Source organism: Sus scrofa, chromosome 13 (assembly GCF_054392235.1).
Source record: "Sus scrofa isolate SSC_HxYL_T2T_F1_AM1 chromosome 13, Sscrofa_HxYL_maternal_Yorkshire_Landrace_v2.0, whole genome shotgun sequence".
NCBI classification, from domain to species: domain Eukaryota; kingdom Metazoa; phylum Chordata; class Mammalia; order Artiodactyla; family Suidae; genus Sus; species Sus scrofa.
Window position 1 is genome coordinate 63,647,198 of NC_139395.1, and position 22,745 is coordinate 63,669,942.

Sequence of the window (22,745 nt, forward strand, 5' to 3'; positions counted from 1 at the left end):
CAGGAAAGGTGATGCCCCAGGTTTATCCATTTTTTTTTCCAGTATTTTTCTATTTGGGGTTTTTCGTTGTTCCATATAAATTTTAGGATTTTGTTCTAGTTCTGTGAAAAATGTAATTTTTCGTAGGGATCACATTAAATCTGTAGATGGCTTTGAGTAGTATGGCTGTTTCAACAATATTAATTCTTCAAATCCAAGGGTACAGGGTACCGTTCCATTTCTTTGTATCACTTTCAATTTCCTTCATCAATGATTTATCTTTTTTAGAGTAGAGGTCTTTTACCCTTCTTGGTTAAAATTTTTTCTAGCTACTTTATTATTTTTGATGAGATTTTAAATGAGATCTTTTTCTTGGTTTTTATTTCTGATAGTTCATTGTATAGAAACACAAAAGATGTCTGTATATTAATCTTATTTTATGCAACTTTACTGAATTCATTTATTAGTTCTAATAATTTTCTTGGTGGAGACTTTAGGGTTTTCTATATAAAGTATTATGCCATCTGCAGATAGTGACAGTTTTTCTTCAAGTCCAATCTGGATGACTTTATTTCCTTTTCTTGACTAATTGCTGTGGTTAGGATTTCCAATACTATATTAAGTAGACATGGTGAGGGTGGGCATTCTTTGTCTTTTGTTCCCAAATTTTGGAGGAAAAAATATCAGGTTTTCACCACTGAGTACAATGTCAGCCAAGTGTTTCTCATAAATGGTGTTTATTATGTTGATATATATATCTTCTACACTCATTTTGATGAGAGTTTTTATCATGAATATATGTTGAAATTTTTCAAAATTTTTTTCTGCATCTACTGAGATGATCATTTGTGGTCCCACTGGTTTATTTTTACCCTTGCCTATGGAGACATATCCAAAAGAATACTGCTAGTAGTATGTACTGCCTACGTTTTCTTCTAGAAATTTTATGGCTTGGGGTCTTACATTTAAGTCTTTAATCCATTTGAATTTATTTTTGTATATGATGTGAGGAAGTCATCCAATTTAATCCTTTTGTATGTAGCTTTCAGGGTTTTTTTTCTTGTTTTTTTTAGGGGGGCCACATCTGCAGCAAATGGAAGTTCCCTGCCTAAGGGCTGAGTCCATGCCACAGCCACAGAAATGTGGGATCCAAGCCATGTCTGAGACCTACATCACAGCTAACAGCAACACTGGATCCTCAGCTCACTAAGCAAGGCCAGGGATTGAACCTGCATCCTTGTGGATACTAGTCAGGCTCACTACCACTGAGCCAGAACAGGAACTTCCTGTCCAGTTTTTTCAACATCATTTACTGAAGAGTCTGTCTTTTTCCCATTGTACATTCTTGTCTCCTATGTCATAGATTAGTTAACCATATATGTTTGGTTTTACATTTCTGACTTTATTTATGTGGGCCCTCTCTTTTTTTCTTGATGATTCTGGCTAAAGGTCTATCAATTTTATTTTTTCAAAGGACCTGTTCTTAGTTTCACTGATCTTTTCTATTGTTCTTTAGTATCTATTTCATTTATTTCTGCTCTGATCTTTTTTTTTCCCCCTTTCTACTAACTTTGGGTTTTGTTTGGTCTTCTTTTTCAAGTTCCTTTAGGTGTAAGGTTAGGTTGTTTATTTGAAATTTCTCTTGCTTTTTGAGGTAGGCTTGTATCACTATAAGCTTCCCTCTTAGAACTGCTTTTGCTGTATCTAACAGATTTTGAATTATTATAATTTACATTTGTCTCCAATTATTTTTTTATTTCCTCTTTGATTTCTCCAATGACCCAATGATTATTTAGTAGAATACTACTCAGGAACCCTGTGGCTGTGTTTTTTGCTGGTTTTGTTTGTTTATTTCCTTGTAGTTGATTGCTAGCCTCAAAGTTTTGAGATGAGAAAAGATGCTTGATATGATTTCAATATTCTTAAAGTAACTGAAACTTGTTTTGTGGCTTAGGATGTGATCTCTCCTGGAAAATGTTCCATGAGCATTGAAAAGAATGTGTATTCAGCTGCTTCTGGATGGAATATTCATACATATATTAAGTTCATCTGGTCTAGTGTGTTATTTAAAACCAGTGTTTTCTTATTAATTTTCTGTCTGAATGATCTATTCATTGAGGTAAGTGGGGTAAAGTCCCGTAATATCATTCTATTACTCTCGATTTTTCCCTTTATAGTTGTTAATATTTGTTTTATGTATTTAGGTGCTCCTATATTTACTGCATGTATATTTATAAATGTTTTATCTTCCTATTGGGTAGATCCCTTTAAACTTATGTAACATCCTTCTTTGTCTCTTGTTATAGTCTTTGTTTTAAAGTCTCTATTGTTACAAGTATTGATATCTCAGCTTTTTTTTTCTATTTGCATAAAATACCTTTTTTCCATTTCTCACTTTCAGTCTGTTTGTGTCTTAAGGTCTGAACTTAGTATCTTATAGGCAGCAGATATGGGTCTTGCTTTTATATCCATTCAGCCATTCTATGTCTTCTTATTGGAGTATTGGGTCCATGAACATTTAAAGCTATTATTGATAAATACGTACTTACTGCTATTTGTTAGTGTTTATGGTTTGTTTTGTAGTTCTTTTTTGTTCCTTTTTTTTTTTTTTTTTTTTTTTTTTTGCTGTTTTTCCCTTGTGATTTGGTGACTATCTGTAGTGTTATGTTGGGCTTTCTTAATTCTTTTTTTGTGTATCTACTATAGATTTATTTGGGATTACCATGAAGCTTAAGTATAATTTTATATTTAAGTTTTATATAGTTTTATATTTATATATATATCCTCCCCCTGACACCACATTTATTGTATTTGACATATTTTACAGTCTATTATTTGTGTATCTTGTAACTACTTATTTTGGATATAAATGATTTTTCTACTTTTGTCTTTTAACCTTCCTACTTGCTTTATAAGTGGTGGATCTACTAACTTTATTGTATACTTGTCTTCATTAAGGAGATATTCCATTAATAATTTTTATATTTCTAGTTGCTGTCTTTTCTTTTCTGCTTAGAAAAGCCCCTGTAACATTTCTTGTAAAGCTAGTTCCATGGTACTAAATTAAGATTTTGCTTGTCAGTAAAACTCTTTACTTCTACTCAAAGCTGAATGATAGCCATGATGAGTAGATTGTTCTTGGCTTTAGGCTTTTCCCTTTTATCATTTTAAACATATCATGACACTGCCTTATGGCCTGCAATGTTTCTGCCAAAAAGCCAGTTGATATCCTTATAGGAGTTCCCTTGAATGTAACTTATTGATTTTCCCTGTGTTTTTTTTTGTTTTTTTTTTGTCTTTTTGTCTTTTTTTTAGGGCCATACCCATGGCATGTGGAGGTTCCCAGGTTAGGGGTATAATCAGAGCTACAGCTGCCAGCCTATGCCACAGCCACAGCAACACCAGATCCGAGCCATGTCTGCGACCTACACCACAGCTCATAGCAATGCCAGATCCTTAACCCACTGAGCGAGGCCAGGGATCGAACCTGCAACCGCCTGGTTCCTAGTCAGATTTGCTTCCTCTGCACCATGAGGGGAACTCCTTCCCTGTGCTTTTAACACTGTTTATCTTTCATTTTTTTGTCATTTTAATTACAATGTGCTTATTGTGTACCTGTTTGGATTGATCTTGTTTGGAACTCTGTGTGTTTTCTGGGACCAGATGCCTGTTTTCTTTCTCAGCCTAACAAAAATTTCAGTTATTATGTCTTCACATACCTTTTCTCCCCTCCCCTACCTTTCTCCTTCTGGGAACTATATAATGGGAATATCAGTATGCTTGATGTTGTTCCAGATGTCTGTTAAACTGTCCTCTTACTTTTTTATTCATTTTTTCTTTTTAGCTTGAGTGATTTTCACTACTCTGTCTTCCCATTTGTTGATCTGTTCCTCTGTATCTTCTAACCATCTATTGATTTTTCTAGTGTATTTTTAAATTTCAGTTATTGTTTTCTTAGGTTCTGTTTGGTTTTTTTAGTTTCTAGCTCTTTGCTAAACTTCTCATAATGTTCATAAATTCTTCTCTCTAGTTCTTTGAGTTCTTTATAATCATTACCCTGAATTTTTTTATCAGGTGGTATGCTTATCTCCACTTTTAATTAGTTCTTCTGGGATTTTAATCTTGTTTCTTCATTTGGAATACATCCCTTTGTCACCTAATTTTGATAGATTTTCTTTTAGATAGGTAGGTCAGTTACACTTCCCTATCTTAGAAACTGGGCATATGTAGGAGAAGCCTCATGGGGCCCAGAACTACACTCTTTACTGGTCACCAGTATAATAAGCATGGCTGGCCCCAAGCCCAGTTGGTTGCCAAGTTCTGCCTAGTGCAGATATGCTGACCCCTGGTGGATGAAGCCAGGCCATGGCAAGGTTGACTGCTTGGCTTGGATAGTTCCAGTTGTGGTGCTGTCACACTAGTGGGCAGACATCATGGAGTTGCTGTCTGGAGACTCAGGGGTCCTGGAGTTGATGCTGGCCTTCCGTTGAGCAGGGCTGGGGCCTGGAAGGTCCAAGTCTTCTGCCAGCCTACTTGCATGTGGTCTGGGTTCTGATGCAACTGGTTGCAGAGCTGCCAGGGTCCTGTAGTTGGTGTTATCCCAGTAGTGGTTGGGGCTGTGTCTGGAGTTGCCTAGGAAGCTCAAGGGTCCTACAGCAGTTGTTCTGCTCATGGGTGGGGCTGTGGCCCTGTGCAGCTAGTTGTTTGTCCTGGGCTGAGGAAGGGAGGTCACAGGACTGGTGCTAACTGGCTGTTGGGTGTGTGTGTGTCAGATATCAATGCTAATAAGCTAGAGGAAGCATTCCAAAATGACAATCACCAGCACAATGTCATCAGGGTAGAATGAGCTCCCCAAAATAGCTGCCACCAGCATGTACGTCCTCAGGGTGAGTCCCCAGTTACGTCCGGCCTCTCTGGGAGAATCTCCATTAGCAAAAAGTGGATCTGACCTGGGCTCTTTTCAAATTATTGCTTCTGCCTTAGGTCTTGAAGATTGTGATATTTTTGTGTGCACCCTTTATGAATAGAATCTATTTCCTACAGCACCCCCCAGCTCTCCTGAAAGTAAGCCATGCTGGACCTCATGTGACTCTTCCTTCTGATATAGGACTGCAGGCCTGGGGAGTCCAATGTGGGGCTTGGACTTCTTGCTACCTAGAGAGAAACTCTTTAATTGTGATTATATTCCTGTTTGTGAATTGACTACCTGGGGTATGGATTTTGACTACACTGTGTCTCTTCCTCTTCTACTCACCTTGCTGTGGATCCTTCTTTTTATCTTTAGTTGTCAAATAGTTTTCTGCTAGAGTTCAGGTCATCCTCATCAATAGCTGCTCTTTAAATAGCTGTAATTTTGTTGTGCCCATTGGAGGAGGTGAGCTTAAGTTCTTCCTACTCTACCATCTTGGCCATGCCCCCTTCAATTATGAACATTTTTATGGCTACTGATCTATACCAAAACTACTCTTCAAACAGGTTTTACTGATTACACAGCAATTGCCAAATGAAAGGGAGTATGTATTTCTTTATATTCTTGTCATCCTTGCTTATTAGCATTCTTATTGTTAATGTAGCTAGAGTTTTGTAAAAATTAAAAATAAAACTATAAAAATAATTGAATGTATTTCAATACATCGAAAATCTTACAAATATTTTTGGAAATCTGCAGGCAACATCTGAAAGCTCACACATGTCAATTTGTCCACACAAACTGCTTAACATTCTAAAACAATTAACAGAAATTTACCTCTAAGCACTGTTTTTTCAGCATCCCAAAGATTTTGAATGGTTGTGTCTTCATTATCATTTGTCTTGAGGTAATTTTTTAATTTCCTTTTTGATTTCCTCATTGACCCATTGGTTTTTTAGTAGCATGTTATTTAGTCTCCATGTAGTCAGTTTTTTTTTTTCTTTCCTCATTTCTTTTCCTGTGGGTGATTTCTAGTTTCATGCCACTTCATGTCAGAGAAGATAATTGAAATAATTTCTATACTCTTAAATTTGTTGAGGTTAGTTTTGTGCCCCAGTATGTGGTCAATCCTTGAGAATGTTCCATGTGAACTTGGAAAGAATGTATATTCTTTCTGGATGGGATGTCCTGAAAATGTCAGTTAAATCTAATTTCCATCTTGTCATTTAGGATCTCTTGTTGCCTTACTGATTTTCTGTCTAGAGGATTTGTCCATTGATGTGTGTGGGGTCTTAAAGTCTCCCACTATGATTGTATTCCTATCTATTTCTCCTTTTATGTCTGTTAGTATTTGTTGTATATATCTGGGTGCTCCTATATTAGGGGCATATATATTGATGATTTTAATAGCCTCTTCCTGAATGGATCCTTTCACCATTAAATAGTGTCCTTCTTTGTCTTTCTTTATAGCTTTCATTTTAAAGTTTATTTTGTCTGATACGAGTATTGCAATGCCTGCTTTCCTGTTTTTTTCCATTGGCATGAAATAATTTTTCCCATCTCCTCACTTTCAATCTATGTGTGTCCTTTGCCCTAAGGTGAGTCTCTTGTAGATAGCACACTGTAGGCTCTTGTTTGTTTTTTTTTTTTTTTTTTTTTTTCCTCTTGCTGCCTTTAGAGTCTTTTATCTTTAAATTTGCCATTTTTTACTATAATATGTCTTGGTTTGGGTCTGTTTGGATTCAGCTTGTTAGGGGCTTTCTGTGCGTCCTGTATTTTGATATGAGTTTCCTTTAGATTTTGAAGGTTTTCAGCCATAATTTTTTCAAATATATTTTCAATCCCCTTTTCTTTTTCTTCTCATTATGGAATTCCTATTATGCATAGATTGGTCCACTTTATATTATCCCATAGAACTCTTATGTTGCTTTCATGTTTTTTCATTTGGTTTTCTATCTGCTGTCCATATTGGGTGATTTCCATTATTCTATCTTCCAAGTCATTAATTCATTCCTCTGCATTATTCATTCTGCTCTTTAGCACCTTTAGCTCAGTTTGCATCTCTGCAAATGAATTTTGTATTTATTTTTGCTCCTCCTTATATTTTTTAGTTCCTTTCTAAAGTAATCTGCATTACTATTTATATCTCCTCTTAATTCCTTCCTATGCACCCTTAATTTCTTCAGTATTTTCACTATCTCCCTTTTGAACTCAGTGTCTATTAGACTGTAGAGTTCTGCTTCATTGTTTGCTGCTCCAAGTGAATTCTCCTGTTCTTTTAACTGGGAATGGTTCCTGAGCTTCTTAATTGCACTTATTTTTTTCTTTTTCTGTGAGTTTAGGGAAACCAACTACTATGGTCTTAGAGGGCTCTTTCTATGCAAGAGCACCCCTTTGTACTTTGTGTGTGGTTACTATTCATTTTCGGCATGGGAGTTTGGATATTTGCTGTCTCTTTCTTTGATGTGAGCAGGCTGTTATCCCCCAAGTGTGTTTTTAGGGAGAAGGAGGCAATGGGCAGGGCTAGTAGTCAGTGCTTGGTTGCTGAGCTCTTAACAGTAGCAAGGAACTGCAGGAAGGTGGTGCAGCCTATTCCTAGCTGCAGGGCCTTAGGAAGTGGTAATGAGCCTCAGGCAGATTTAGACAGTGCCCAGAGCATTTGGCAGTTACAGTGGCAGGATGTGTGAGTTCCCAAGGGATTGAGAGCAACAATAGGTGGTGTTTGGCCATAATGCCCTCCTCTGTGGTTCCTTCTGAGGTGATTGGGGCCACAAGTGGTGCCTGTTCACAGACCCCTATGGCAGCAGGCCACGACCACCTCTGGAGTCAGAGATAACTACAGTGGTTTGCCCCTGCAAACTGTAGACCATGCATGACCCACCATGTCATGCTTAGCCCATGCAGGAGGTGCTGCACAGGCTGCTCCTAGTTGCAGGGTCCTGGGAAGTGATAGTGATCAGGAATGAGTGGGTGCTGCCTGAGCTTTGGCAGGAGCAGCAGGGCAGATGTGTTTCCAGGGAGTGAGAGCAAAAACAGGTGTTGCTTGATTGCAGTGCCCTCTTTTTTTGCTGACCTCTGAGGTGACTGGGGACACAGGTGGAGCCTGGCAGACGACTAGTGGTGGTGGGCCATGCCTCCCTCTGGTTTCTGAGATGAGTGCTGTGGTTTGTCCCGGACACCTGTAGATCAAGCAAGAGGTGCCACATTGCACTTAACCCCCATTGTCCTTAGCCCACACAAGAGGTGCCCAGCCACCTACAGCCTGAACAAGAGGTACCCAGTCTCCTGTAGCCTGACCAAGTGGCCTCTTGCCACTGTAGCCTGCACCAGAGGCACCTCACCCTCTGAGACTCTGCATGTGAACAGGGAAAGAGATTTCCATGGTGGTCTGCCCCTCTTCCTCTTGTCCTCCCCAACAATGGTGCCTTGCTTCTCTTGTGGGCCCAGACCTCCTCCCAGTTTCCCTAGGTTATGGTGTTCCTCTCCCCAGCCCATGCCATACGGCTCCCTAGCCCTTCAGGCTCTCTACACAGCCAACTCTAGACCTCTCCCTGGAAATGACCTCTGGAGCCTGAGTCTCAGCACTCAGCCCCCACCTAAGTGTCTCAGGCAGTGGTGTCCAGGCCAGTGGTGCAGATTTTCTGTGCAGCTCACTGTGCTTTGCCCTCCACAGTCCAGCTGCTGTGCTTTTCTCAGTGACTTTGAGGTCCCTCCATCTCTGCTGATCTTCCTGTTGGTTAGGTGGCTTCCCAGGGTGTGGCTTCCTGTTCTCTTTAACTGCTCCCTCTCAGGAGTGCTAGTCTTGTCTTGATTCCTTTTTGCTCTCACTCTATTTTTTTCCCCCTTTTGTTCTATCCAGTTATTTGGAGGGTCTCTTGCCCCTCTTGGGGGTTTAAGGTCTTCTGCCTGGTTCAGTAGATGTGCTGTGCAAATCGTTCTACATGTAAAAGTTTTTTTTCTTTTTCTTTGATGTGTTTGTGGGAGAAGGTCTTACTCCTCTGCCATCTTGATCCTTCTTCAGAATTCTTATTTAACCAATGTTTAAAAAGGCATCTATCAAAGCCAATTTTTAAAGCAACTATATAAATCTAGGGGTTATTTGAAAAAGAACAATAAACTTAAATTTACCAAGAGAGTGCTGACGTTGGAAAAAGTGACTTTTAATATAAAGGTCCAAGTGTTCATCAAAAGGTGATAGATTTTTCTTTGGAATACAGAAAGCAAGATTACTAACTATTCTTCCCATGAACACACACAAAATGATCAACTGTTAAGGTCACCTGACTGTATTATGAGATAATATAAATGAAGAACTGGAAATAAAACCCAACCTATGCCTTTATTAATAAATGCGACTCCTAATACAAGGTCTCTGACCTACCTTTCTATTCATCTTATATCTAGAAAAGTTTTTTTTGAGAAGTAATTCATATACTACAAAATTCACTCTTGAAAAGTATACAATTCAGTGGTTTTTAGTGTATTCAAAGACTTCTGCAAACATCACCACTATCTAATTTCAGAACATTTTTTGTCACCCCAAAAGAAAGCCCATTCTCAGTTACTCCCCATTCTCCCCTCTTCTCCAGTCCTGGCAACTACTAATATTCATGTTATCTCTACAGATTTATGGATCATGGACACTTTCAAAAAATGGAATAACACCATATGCAGCCTTTGTGGCTGGATTTCTTCATTTCAGTATAATGCTTTCAAGGGTCAGTCATACTGTAGCATTCCTTTTTATTGATGAATATGAATATACCCCATTTTGTTTATCTAGTCATCAGTTGATGGACATCTGGATTGTTTATACTTCCTGGAAAAATTTTTTGCCGATAATTTTTTTATTTTAATAGAGACCCAGTCATCTAGTCCTTGTTTGAAGCTTGTGCTTTTAGTATAAGGTTCTTTAAACCTTATTTTTCTCTTCCCACGCCCTCCTCAGGTAAAATAACTATAGGGCTTTAGAGTGTATGAATATTCAACATTAAAAGACATTTGAAAATAAACTTCAAATAAGATCTCCAAACATTCCTGTCTATCCCAGTGTGTGTCTGATCTCAGAACAGATTTCTAAATGACTGATACATAATTGAACTTCATTTCTTTCTCTTTTAGCTAGGAAAAGAGTTAGAAGAGCCCCCAGTTAAAAACCACACCTCCATGCACTGTTTCTGCACACACAAGGGAGGGATAAGAAAAAAAATATATTTCCCATAGTTTGTGTATAAGATCTAGTTAATTTTGGATTTGTAAAGTTTGGCATTAAAGTACTTAAGAATTGCAACTGGCCTATTTTGAATATCAAAATATGAGACAAGATTTCTAGACCTAAATTTTCCAGAAGAACGATAGTAGTAACTAAAATTTGTCCTACTGCTATGATAATATGGTCTCCAGCCTCTACCTTTTCAGCCCCTCTGCTTTTTTTTCTTGTAAGTGGCTGTGGTTTTGTATATTAGGAAAGGCAGTGAATTAATACAAAGACATTTGGAATTAGGTCCCAAGAAAATGGTCCCTTCTTCATGCCCTACTGTGCACAAGGCAATCTTGGCTTTTATATTTTGCTTCTCAAGGTACTAAAAAAGGCAAAACATTTAAGAACCCAGCTAAATATCTTTGCTTCTAACATTCTTTTAAATTATCCATCGCTATCACCAGCACAACTATACTGAATTTGGGTCCTGACATGTTTAAAACAAGAGCACTAGCTTTGGACTCACAAGAGCAGAGTCTCAATCCTGACCAGCTACATATCAGTTTTGTGTTCTTGGTCATGTTCTTACCTTTTCTGGGATCCATATTACCTATAAAACATCTCATCTGTAAAACAGGAATGATAGATTCACAGAGTTGCTAAGAGAACTAATTTTGGCAACAGAGGTAGATTTCCTGGAACACGATAAGCTCCGAATCAATGTGAGCTCCTCTGAATTGAAAGTAATACATAAACCCCACTAGATTTAGACTAAAGAGCTATGTAGTCCAATATAGTAGCTACCAGAAATAAGTGACCAATAGTTATTTGAAATTAACTGGACTTTAAAATTCAGTTTTCAATAGCATCTATCTATCTATATACATGTACACACATATATACACATACATACATAAATATATAGCAGCATATATATATATATATATATATATATATATATATATATATATATATGCATGACAGCACCATACTTATTGCCTTCATTTACTGGGCAATGATGCACTAGAAGTGATAGAATTTCACAAGATCCAGAAGTCCAGAATTTTTGCCACTATGTAAATTTAGCAGAGAAACTATCTCACTGTGTTACTATTTCCCCAAATATAAAGTGGAACAATGCTTTTACAGCAAGGTGGTAGAGATGGGGTATACTGAAATAACTTTTTTCTTTGTTTTCTTATCCTCTTCTCAGGGCTCCAAGATTAAATTATGCACAACACAGTCTCTAGCAAGGACCACTCTGATGACTCAATAGGTACAGGTCTTTGGGAGTTCCATATTCATAGCCATAACTTGATATTATTCCAACACACCTGTAAGTAGTTAAGAACAGCATATGTCAAAAGCGCACCAAGCTATCTGTAGGCAGTTCTTGTGGTGATGTAAAGACACAAATTAGCTTAATTGAATAGTTTTTCATTGGAAAATGGCCTTTTGTAGACTAGTAAATTCTCATAGGATTTAAAATACAAAGGTCAAAGATCCTATTTCCTTCTTATACATTTGTTTCACTTTAATGCCTAAATCTGCTTTTCTTAGGTTTGGAAACAATGATCTGTTGTTGTCATTTTGGGGATAATACTGCATTTTTTTTATTTATATAGAGAAGGGTTTAGCTAATTTTCTGTGAAGGGCCAAAGAGCAAATATTCTTTGAATATAAAATTCCTATCACAACTACTTAACTCTGCTGTTGTAGCAAGAAAGCAACCATACACAGCATGTAAATAAATAACATGGTTGTGTACCAGTAAAATTTTATTTACTAATGGTATCTCAGGCCTTAACTTGCCAACTCCAAATCTAGAAGGATCTGTAAGAACATGTTCTTCCATGCTCAAATTCAGATTGTTTTCTTTTTAATCACTATTATATGATTTTCATTTATTTTAATTATTTGAACATATACTATATCCTGCAAATGATCACAGACTTTAAATGTTTAATTTAGAAATGTCAAATCATAACTTTTTGCCCCATTTTCATTAAGACCATGAATAAAAGACAATATAATTCTTTATGATGATGACAGTTCCCCCCCCCACTGCAGACAGAAAATTGAGAGGGATGGACATAGCATATAAATTGTAAAAGAACAAATTAAAAGTGATTCACAGATCTATTCAGGTCATTAAATGCTTCCTGGCTATTTTACTAATTCATGAGTTGAATTACAACTTAAATAGAAAACCAAAATTAAGCTAAGTGTTTCAATGCTATTAGTTCTTATGTGGACATTACTGTTCAAGACAAATAACATAAGGTCAAAAATTTAGACGACTCAAACAGCATCTATACAAAAAACCTGGTAACTTATATGCATGGGTAAGAACAGACTCCATAGGATTGGTGAAAAGTTAATAGAATAAAATCATGAAGTTTCAGGGTTGTAAGAATCCTTATGCAGTAATTTGTTCAACCTCATTGCTTTATGGCTGAAGAATGTGATCATTACCTCTTATTTTTCCTTTCTACAAAACACTGATTCTTCTTACCAGATCTCCAATTTTCTTATGGAATTACCCCACCCTTCCCTAATCTCAGTTCTGAGGTCTGGGTGAGGGTGGTCTTGTCCTCAGGCCAATAAGTGTGTATTTAACTCAGATTGCACTCATCAGAGCCCTATAAACTCCTGGCCAGAAGGACTAGGTTCCTGATCTAAAACTGGTCATCTCTATTCTGGGATGTTTCTTGAGCTACAGGGAGAAAAGCAACCTTACTCCCTTTCTCCCTTCCTTTTCTCTTTCTCACCCCTTGCCCTACTCTTTCTCTTTTAGGGATGCTAAGCTTGAGAATATGTACCTGGGAAGGACAGCAGCCATTCTGCTACCATGAGGAAATGGCCTGCTAGAGAATAAAATCAACACAGAGACAAGCTGGCCTGAGATGCAGCATCCAAGTTCTGAGGCTCTGGATTTAGCCTTAACTATAACCCAAAATAGTCTTCTGTCTTTTATAATTACAATAACAAAATAATACCCCTCTTTTTTCTTAAGCTTGAGCTGGGTTCCTGCCACTACAAAGGAGTCTACACAAATTTAAGAGGTTATTCAGCTTAAAGAAGTGAATGTTGTGGGATGGTTAGGAATCCTCTAAGTCTAGTGTTTGTTTTAGAGATTGACACAGAAGATAAGCAAGTCTATTAAAATCTTGTGTACAAAGCAGTTTGGGTAAAAAGTGTGTACTATTCTTTAAGCTGTGTGAACGTAAGCCTTTACATAGGGCGAAAAATTCAAACATGTAGCTTTTGTCTGACAAACTACATGTTACTTCTTTTATAATATTAACTAGTTATTAAGCTATCAAAACCTAAAACACACCTAAATATTTTTTGTTCATTGTATGACAATTAAGAAAGGACATAAGAATGATGTATCAAATGAGTTCCTTCTCTTTGGCAAATATAAAATAATGACTTTTTAAACTTTTGTCTAGATATGAAATTTATGAAACAATGAACAACTGTAAAATTTATGAACAATGTAAAAACTGGTGAGAAAAAAAACAACAAAAAAGTTTGGTTTGTAACATATTTGTACATTGAGAGGAAAACCGTTAATGTTGGCACTTGGGCCTCATTATATGGGGAGAGTTTATGCCTGTATATGTCATTTACATTATGTAAACTGGGGTCACATTTTAACATATTAGACTTACCTGGGCTTCTGGTAGTATATGATTTTTATTCTTTCATTAAATAATCTCCTAATAGGTGTGGTTGCTGATAAAGTTGAGTAGAACTGGAACAATCCTGGGACAACCCAGATTTTCTAATCTTAGAGATATGCATAATTCATAAAGGCTAGACTTTTAGTAAAGGAAACACTGCTTGAGGAATAAAATTGACTAAACTGAGAAATAGATCTTAGAGTTTACAAAACAGAGGACTTTATTTGAATTTGTGTACAGATCAAAATTTATCAAAATTTAGACAAAAATCTAATTCACATTCTTTCTCACCACAAGAATGGACATTATGCAAAAAAAGGCACATTCTCTCAATAACATTTTCTCAGGTGGTAGATTATAGTGGGTACGAGGAGGGGAGGGAAGACAGTGACACAGCATAATCTGATCTTCGATGCTGTCTCATCTTGAAATGACTGAATCAGTGATTTCCATAAGAATTCACAGTCTTCAGTTTTGATGTAAAAAGAGAACCTTCTACTCCAAAATCACAAAAAAGGCTTCTGGCTTTATTTTTAGTGTGAGTTAAAACAGTATATTTAATATTAAGGCAAATGGGAGGATACATATATAGGATATTAATGCAGATTTTCCATTGTAAAATACATTTTGTAATATTCACAGATTTTCCAAACATGTTAGAATTAGAAATTGTAAAAACTGTTGCAGTTTATAACAGATGTTTGTTTGAATGTCTTAGTTGTACCTTTTTCACGGTTAATCTGCTAAATGTAATCTTGTCTGAGTTTTTTTAATAGCCTGTGACTTTTTTTTTTTTAATTAACACAGGATGAAATGTTCACCAAATTTACCGTAAATGAACCAGAGCCTGATCTCAAATGCTGTATATACACACAATGTCTGGCCATATGGACAGTTCTCCAAAGTTGGCAAAACAATGCCTACTGAGCTGGCTCACCAGGACAGAAAAGTATGAGAACCCAGGGCATTATACTATAAGGGAAATCAGATTATTTAGGCTGTCTAGATATCTTATTCAAGAAAAAACCGATTTAAGATTTTTTAATACAGTGCTTCTTGCTCTTCCCTTCTTCTGTTTTTTTTTTCTTTTTTTTTTTTTTTTTCCCCCTCATTGGGATAACCATTTCTTTCACAGTGATGAGAGAACAATCCCTTCTTATGGGAAAACTTCTTCCTCCGAGGGATCAGGACAAAGGCATCACTTCTTAGTCACGCTGGCCACAGCCTTCTTGGCTGCATCCTCCAGGTCGACAGCCGAAGTAATGGGGAGTCCGCTGTTAGTGAGAATGTTCTGGGCTTCGTGGACATTGGTTCCTGGAAGGGGGTGGGGGGATGATGTATAGTCACTGAAATGGAATTGGAGCTGGTGCCCTGGGAAGTTTGGTACAACCTGAAGTCAGAGGATTTCTGGGTCACATGGACACAATTTAGTTACAACTCAGTTCAGCTTTTTATGAACCAGATCTGACTATTTAGATATATCCAGATGATGAATTTATTTTCTTCCTCTTTTTTACCTCAAGTCCTTGGTATTATAAAGATACTGCCTATATTTTCTCTGGCTTAAAGAAAAAAAATGGAAATAATGAGGTTCTTAGGAGACTGTGAACAAAGAAAGGTTACTAACCACTTGTTCAACTAGCTTCAAAGATGAGGAAAATCTTCTGAAATGGACTTATCCCTTGATTGAATAGTCTGAATATGGAATCTAAAGAAAAAGCCTTGTGCAAAAAGAGGAAGAGAATGGTAAATCAGGGCAAGGGGATGGTGTGGAACACAGGCAGGAACACATGAGGGTGCTCAGGACTAATCCATCTGGGGCTTTCCACTGGGAAGTAACTTAAATATAGGTTATAGTCAGCGTTACTGACAAGAAAGATTACATGGCAGGATCTCTATCAAGTGATGATCCAGCTAGAAAAAAAAAGATGAAAGATAGGGCTTGCAAGAACCTAATGGACATTTTTTTACTGATAAAACCTGAAGTTTCTGCTGATAATCCAAACTTAAGTGGATTTAATGTAGTTTTGGCTCATGCTAGAAGTCATTTGTCTTAAAAAGTTCTCGAAACAAAGGTCCCAGCCATGACCTACTCCGAAATCTAAAGTTCAGAGGATTTGTCCACTTAAGGAAGCCACTGCTCTGGAGATAATGGTAGATATAACAAAAGGGGCAGATGCTCTGAACATGGGCATTGTAGCCTCCGATGACATCCCTTGGCCCTTCTACGTGGGTCTGTACCATTTGCCAGCCAAGTTACCCCACAAATGCATGCTTTGGTGACTATTTAACATGCAAAACGCTTTTCTGTTTTTTTTTCTTTCAGTGTGAACAAGCCCCCGGGAGAAATGCGATAAAATTTAAGTGTCTAATGAAATATCTCATCCTATATCATCTCCTGTGCTTTTATCTAGTTAGCAAGACAGAGCCTGTTTATAAACGAAGACCTTGAAATATAGGCCTCAGAAGACCTCAAAGTATAAATAAAAAGGAGGCGCTTGGTCAGCATGTTTCATACAAAAAGGTGAAGGCCGAGTTCAGGAGGAATAGGTGAGTGAGAAGGTGATCCAGCACTGATTCTCAGGGAGCCTGAGTGCAACAAAGCAGTGGGAAGGGAAGCCCGGGCACTATGTCCTTGGCTCCAGGCTTACTCATGGCTTCTTTACACAGGAATAGGAAGTGTGGCCTCTAGGGCAAGCAGGAACCCGAAAGGTAGGTTGGGGCAGCAAGCAGGAACCCTGCAGCTGGGGTTGGGGTGGCAGGGTGGGTCACGGGACTTCTGGCCAATAAAGTATGAGCAGAGATGAAACACATACCCATAAAAATCTCCACTGTGGAGTTCCCGTCGTGGCTCAGTGGTTAAAGAATCTGACTAGGAACCATGAGGTTGCAGGTTTGATCCCTGGCCTTGCTCAGTGAGTTAAGGATCCGGCGTTGCTGTGAGCTGTGGGGTAGGTTGCAGATGTGGCTTGGATCCTGCGTTGCTGTGGCTCTGATGTAGGCCGGTGGCTACAGCTCCAATTTGACCCCTAGCCTGGGAACCTCCATATGCCCTGGGAGCGGCCCAAGAAATGGTAAAAAGACAAAACAAAACAAAACAAAAATCTCCACTGTGATTCCTCATATTCTCTTCCTCCGTTTTCTCCGTCTGCCTTCCAGAATGTTGCCAGCGAGGACAACTGTGGAAGGTACCTTTATTCACATGGCAATGACTCCTTCAGCATGGATGCTTTAGAAACCATGGAGCAGAGCACCCCACTCAGCTCACTTATCCTCTTAGACCTTATACAAATGAGGTATTACATAACAATGTATTATGTTGCTTCTGACATTTCAGCATACGTCTGTTGTTACAGGAGCAAGCATTGCTATAACATTCTACTTTGTAAGTGTGGTAGGCAGCTTCTGAAATGGTTCTCAAATGATCGATCCCCACTTTCTGGTGTTCATGCCCCTTAAGTGTGGGCTGGAGCCAGTGACCTGTCTCTAATGAATAAGAGTATTACAAAGTGATGGAAACTCACTTCTGAAACTAAGCCTGTGACTTCTGTCTTGTTCCCTTTGATTTTCTGTTTGTTTACTCTGATGAAGCCAACTGCCATGATGTGGTTTACGGGCTTCCCTAGGCAGAAGCTCATGAGGGAAAGAACTCTGGGCAGCCTCCAGCCAAAAGCCAAAGAGGCCTTTAGTCCAACCATGCATGAGGAACTGCATCCTGCCAACAAGCAGATGAGTGTGCCTGGAGGCAACCCTGCCCCAGGCAGACTGTGTGACAGGACCCCAGCCCTGGCCCACGCTGCGACTGCATTTGCAATAGACCTTGACACAGAGGACCCAGCTAGACCAACCCTGGATTCCCCACAACAGAAACTGTGAGATGACCTGTGTTCCTTGTGTTAAGTGGCTAAATTCTGCGGTAATTTGTATCACAATGGTATTTAACTAATGTAGACCTGAAGATTTATTATTTCATTAAGAACAACCCGTGTGTGCATTCATTTCGTAAAATTTCAGCTAAGGTCCCAGAGGCTGAAAAGTAGGACAGAGGATCAGAATGTGGCAGGTGTTGAGTACTGGGTTAAGGAATTCCCACATTGATCTGCAGGCAGCACTTTCACGGAATGAGGACGTGGAGTGAATCAAAGTTCTGACAGATACAGACGCGGATAGGTCTTTGGACTAGAAGGTCAATCAAAGTTAAATATGGAAATTTTTATTTCCTTCAACAGAGACATGGACTGGAGCTCTCTCCCCACCTGTCTGCCAGACTGCCAGGGAAGAAATCTATACTAACATACACAAGACTCTCCTCTTTCTTCCCTTCTCAACACACAGCTCCCAAGGCCCCCATGTATCACCTCAAGAGGCAGACACATCTGCCTGGACATTCCTCACCTTCTATCTTAATCTACTTTTCCTTGATAAGATTCCTCCTGTGGGTACAGATCTCACCCATGCCTGTCAAGTACTCTCTAACTGGAGTGATAGAGGGATTAGCTGTGCTAGTAACAGAATAGTAATAATAATAAAAGCAACAATAGCAGCTATTACTTAGCACATGTTCTAAATATATTCTCTCCTTTGTTCCTCAGTAGCAGCCCTGAGAAAGCTACTATTATTATCTTCCTTTTACAGATGAGAGGACTGAGGCACAGAGAAGTTAGAGGCTAACATCTAGTGAACGTGGTCAGTAATAGCTAGGAAGCAGGGGAATGAGCATTCAACTTGATCTTTCACTGGTTTGAATAATTTCCAAAACCAATGCTTGAAACATTCATTCTGAACCTTGAATAACTTCTTCTTATGATTTTGTAAATATATGTCATCATTAAAGCCCTTCCATATTATTTAATTACTTATTTATTTATTTTTTGTCTTTTTTTAGGGCCATATCTGCAGCATATCGAGGTTTCCAGGCTAGGGGTCGAATCTGAGCTGTAGCCACGGGTCTCTACTACAGCCACAGCAACTTGGGATCTGAGCTGTGTCTGCGACCTGCACCACAGCGCATGACAACACCGGATCCTTAACCCACTGAGCTAGGCCAGGGATCGAACCTGTGTCCTCCTGGATACTAGTCGGATTCATTTCCGATGAGCCACAACAGGAACTCCACACATTACTTTATTTGACTCTTAAAATGACCTTGTGAGTTCAGTGTTTACAAGCCAGTTTTTTGTTTTGTTCTGTTCTGTTTTGTTTTGTTTTAAAGCCAAGAGCACCAAGGCTTAGTGACTGGCAGGATCTGACTGTCAGAACCCTTTGACTTTCTGGCTCTATTCTGATTTCCTGTGACTCAGGTTTGACATTTAAAACATGCAGCAGTTTCCCATTCATGAGATCATTTGAACCTCAATGAGGCTATTAACTATTCAAAAGCAAGGATCAGGTACAACTAGGACATCTGCTCCTTCTAATCTCCCTTTGCCGCCAAAGCTCTCTACAGGCCCCAGCTCTACAGGGACTATTAATAAGGTAAATAGGTGGGAAGAGAAAGGCAGTGTGAATACACAGAGGTGATGAGGTCAAGTGAAGAGAAGGGCTGGAGTGACGCTCTGGAGGTCTACCTCCAACTCAGATGCTCCTCCTGGGGGTGGGGGGCAGCTTTATCACAGTTCCCGCACACCGAGAGAACTGTTTGTTCACTTTTAGCTGAGTTCCTTTCCATGTGTATGGACAAAATAAACTCTTCAGCACTTTTTTTTTTTTTTTTTTTTTTAGATAAATAGACTGCTTTTCCTTATAACTAGCCTAAGTGGATTCCTTAGTTAATATTCTCTTCAAACTTAGCACTCAGGATTCCCAAGGGGGAAAATGACTGACAAAGAAATCTGTGAACCTGCAGACAAGTTGAGCCTATGGCTGCTGTATCCTCCACTCAGAGCTCTGCTGCCCTCTCTGCTTGGCAGACCCCATACATCCACAAGCTATCTATTTAAATGACATTTCTTTGGGAATGCCTTCTTGTCACACTTGCTAAGCCCCAATGTTGAGTAGGGGGTTATAAAATGAACTTCCAGAGTACCCCATCCATCTGAATGAAATGACAGCACTGCTGAACTGCTTATGGACATAGCTCTTGTTCCCACTAAACAAACATATACTTCAGGAGGGCTGCCCCTGTGAACCTCCAGGCTCAGCACGGTGTCCCCCACACAGGACGTGCCTGAGGATGGACTGGATAATATGGATGGGCTCAAACACACTAAGTGTGCCTGAGATAGCAAGTGCAGGCAAGTCCTCTTCAGATCACCCTGCTGGCTCAGCATCCCCAAGTAACTCTTTCATAAGGTTGAAACTGAAACCCCAAATGGCCTGAGGGAAAATAAGGAGGACTGATTCCCGATCTTAGTCTGACTGCTCAGGGGCTTCTATAGTGGCCTCTTTTCTAAGAAGGGTCGGTGGCAGCTGTCTGTGTTGTCTTTGAGGGAGGACTCCAAGCTGCCACCCTTCTCACCCAGGCCCTGAGGACTTGCTCACGATTGATTAACACTAGTGGGCGGGGCTGGGGTAGGAGAGGGGGTGGGTCAGCTCCACACAGTCTTCTCTCTTGCCAGCTGCTCCTGCAGGGCCATATCAAAATGCCTAACTGCTTTATAATTCCAGGATCCACTAAAGTGAACTTTAATTATACTTACAGTAAACTTTAATTACAGGCTTAATTATTAAACATATACTAGGCATGCTCAGAACCAAGCAGTTCTGGAAGAGAACCTTGCGCTGAAATATAAAGCTCAGGCATAGGACTATGAGGAGAAAGGGGTGCATAAAGAGGGGAGTTAGAAGAAAATCTGTCACACAAGGTTCGGGGGGTGGGGTCAGAAACATAGGCAAGGAAGAGAGAAACACACAGAGAGAACAAGATGATACAGAAGGCATGGCAGAGCCAGAGGCAGGAGAGTCAGAAAGAGACAGAGAGAAGCAGGAGAGAGACACAGAAAAAGAGAGACAAGAGAGAAAGAGAGGGAAAAGAGAAAAGAGACTTTAGAAGGAACGAAAGAGGGGGGCTAGAGTTAAGGTGGAGAAGAGAGTAAGAGAGGGGAGAGGCACAGGGAGGGGGAGAAGAAGAAGAGGAGAGGAGGAGGGGGAGAGAGAGGTACTGGAGACGCATGAAAAGAGAGAAACGGAAGAGTCCAATAGTGAAGGGAAAAGTGAGCTTGTCAAGTCCCTGCCATGGCAGCCCGACCTTGACGCTTCCAACTGCTCTCTCATGGTACCCTGGCCAAGGACCCTGCCTGGGAGAGAGATTACAAGCTGCTTCTTCCTTCCTGTTGAGAGAGTAGCTGGAAGGGGAAGTGGGGACACACAGAGAAGAAGGCTAGAAAGAAGAACATCAGTCACTGAAATGAGGTTCCTGAAAAAGAAAAGGTGGCTAGAGGGAGCCTTTGACAAATGCTTCATTTTGTTAATGATATTGGGTGATTATTTCAGGGTAGTTTCTTCTTGATTCACAAAGTGGCTGACGTTTACTCTCCATCCTCTCTCATCTCTACTTCTAAATAGCTGCTTTAAACTGTGACACACGAGTTCCAGAGTGTTTATGCCTGTGTACCCAATTACAAAGGAAACCGATGTCTTCCTCACATTTAAAATGTGCTGTTGACATGTTATAATATTTATTAAGCACTGCATTGCTATTCAATGAGTCTGCAGGACAACACTTTTAATAACCACCTATACAGATAACTGACCAACTCATGCTGGTCGAACTTGAGGCACTTCTAATATCTGCTGTCTGAAAGCCACCCAGCTAAATGGTTATCTACCTACTGCATGCCTTAAAGGGAGCCATGCATGCATGGAGAATCAAGAGGGACTGATTTTAAAATGAAATCTTGCTCTATTGACAGAGGATATTATAAAAAGAATAATAATAACTACTAAAATCTTTAAAAGTTCTCTACTTCTATATGATTTACTACTGACTTCCTGCCACTGGGTGGAGTGAGAGAGCTGTATACAGAGATGTAAGGCTCATTTATCAAAATGTTCTTTGCCTTCATTACATGGAAGAGATGACAGCTGTAGTGGACATAAATTACAGGGTTTTTGCTCAAAAGGTGTACCCCCCCCCCCCGCTCCCCAACACGCAGGCCAGCCTTTTGTCATAGGACTTAAAGAAAACACCTCCTAGTCTAAAAGTGTATAGAAGCTGTCTTTAAAAGTATTATTATTATTATTATTATTTATTTTGGCTGCTCCCACAGCATGCGGAGATTCCAGGGCCAGGGATCAAGCCCACACCACAGCAGTGAAAATGCCAGATCCTTAACCAGCCAAGCCACCAGAGAAAACCTTAAAGGATTATTTTAATAGGAATTCAGGAGTTCCTGTTACAGCACAGTGGAAACAAGTCTGACTAGTACCCATGAGGATGCGGGTTTGATCCCCGGCCTTGTCCCATGGGTTTGGGATCCGGTGTTGCTGTGAGCTGTGGTGTAGGTTTCAGATGCGGCTTGGATCCCAAGGTGCTGTGGTTGTGATGTAGGTCAGCAGCTGTGGCTCCAATTTGACCCCTACCCTGGGAACTTCCATATGCTGAGGATGCAGCTCTAAAAAGCAGCAAAAAAAAAAAAAAAAAAAGGATTCATTTTGTTTTTTTTTTTTTTAGGAATACAATAGTTAGCACTTATTCTATTCAGTATATACTAGGTACAATAAGTATTTGTTGGATACATGAGTTAAGGTGTCCACAAATATCCTATGACTTTAATCTTCATAGCAACCCTTTAATCTTCATAGCAATATTGCTTTTTAATTCCCACAGTACAGATGAGACCACTGAGGCACTGGGATGCATAGAAAATTTGTCCAACATTCCCCAGCAAATCAGAGGCTGAGCCAGGACTAGAACCTGGTTTGTCTGAGTGCATAGCTACATAAAAACCATGCAGCCTTGGCCTTTTAGTGCTAGAAGGAATCAGGGATCCTTTAGGATAAGTCACTTGTTTTCCCTAGAAAAAGTTGA

General features: G+C 39.4%; 1 protein-coding gene across 7 annotated transcripts in view; it reads right to left on the reverse strand.

The window, feature by feature from the left end:
- SUCLG2 (succinate-CoA ligase GDP-forming subunit beta) overlaps positions 1-22,745 on the reverse strand; it is a 929,415-nt gene that overhangs the window by 648,535 nt on the left and 258,135 nt on the right. Inside the window, 1 exon segment of one of the 7 annotated variants that reach the window (NM_001444821.1) lies at positions 13,974-15,091. The exons of the other annotated variants lie outside the window; for them this stretch is intronic. Within the exon segment in view, the coding sequence (NP_001431750.1) occupies positions 14,976-15,091 (116 nt within the window). The 3' untranslated portion in view covers positions 13,974-14,975. 7 annotated transcript variants of the gene reach the window in all.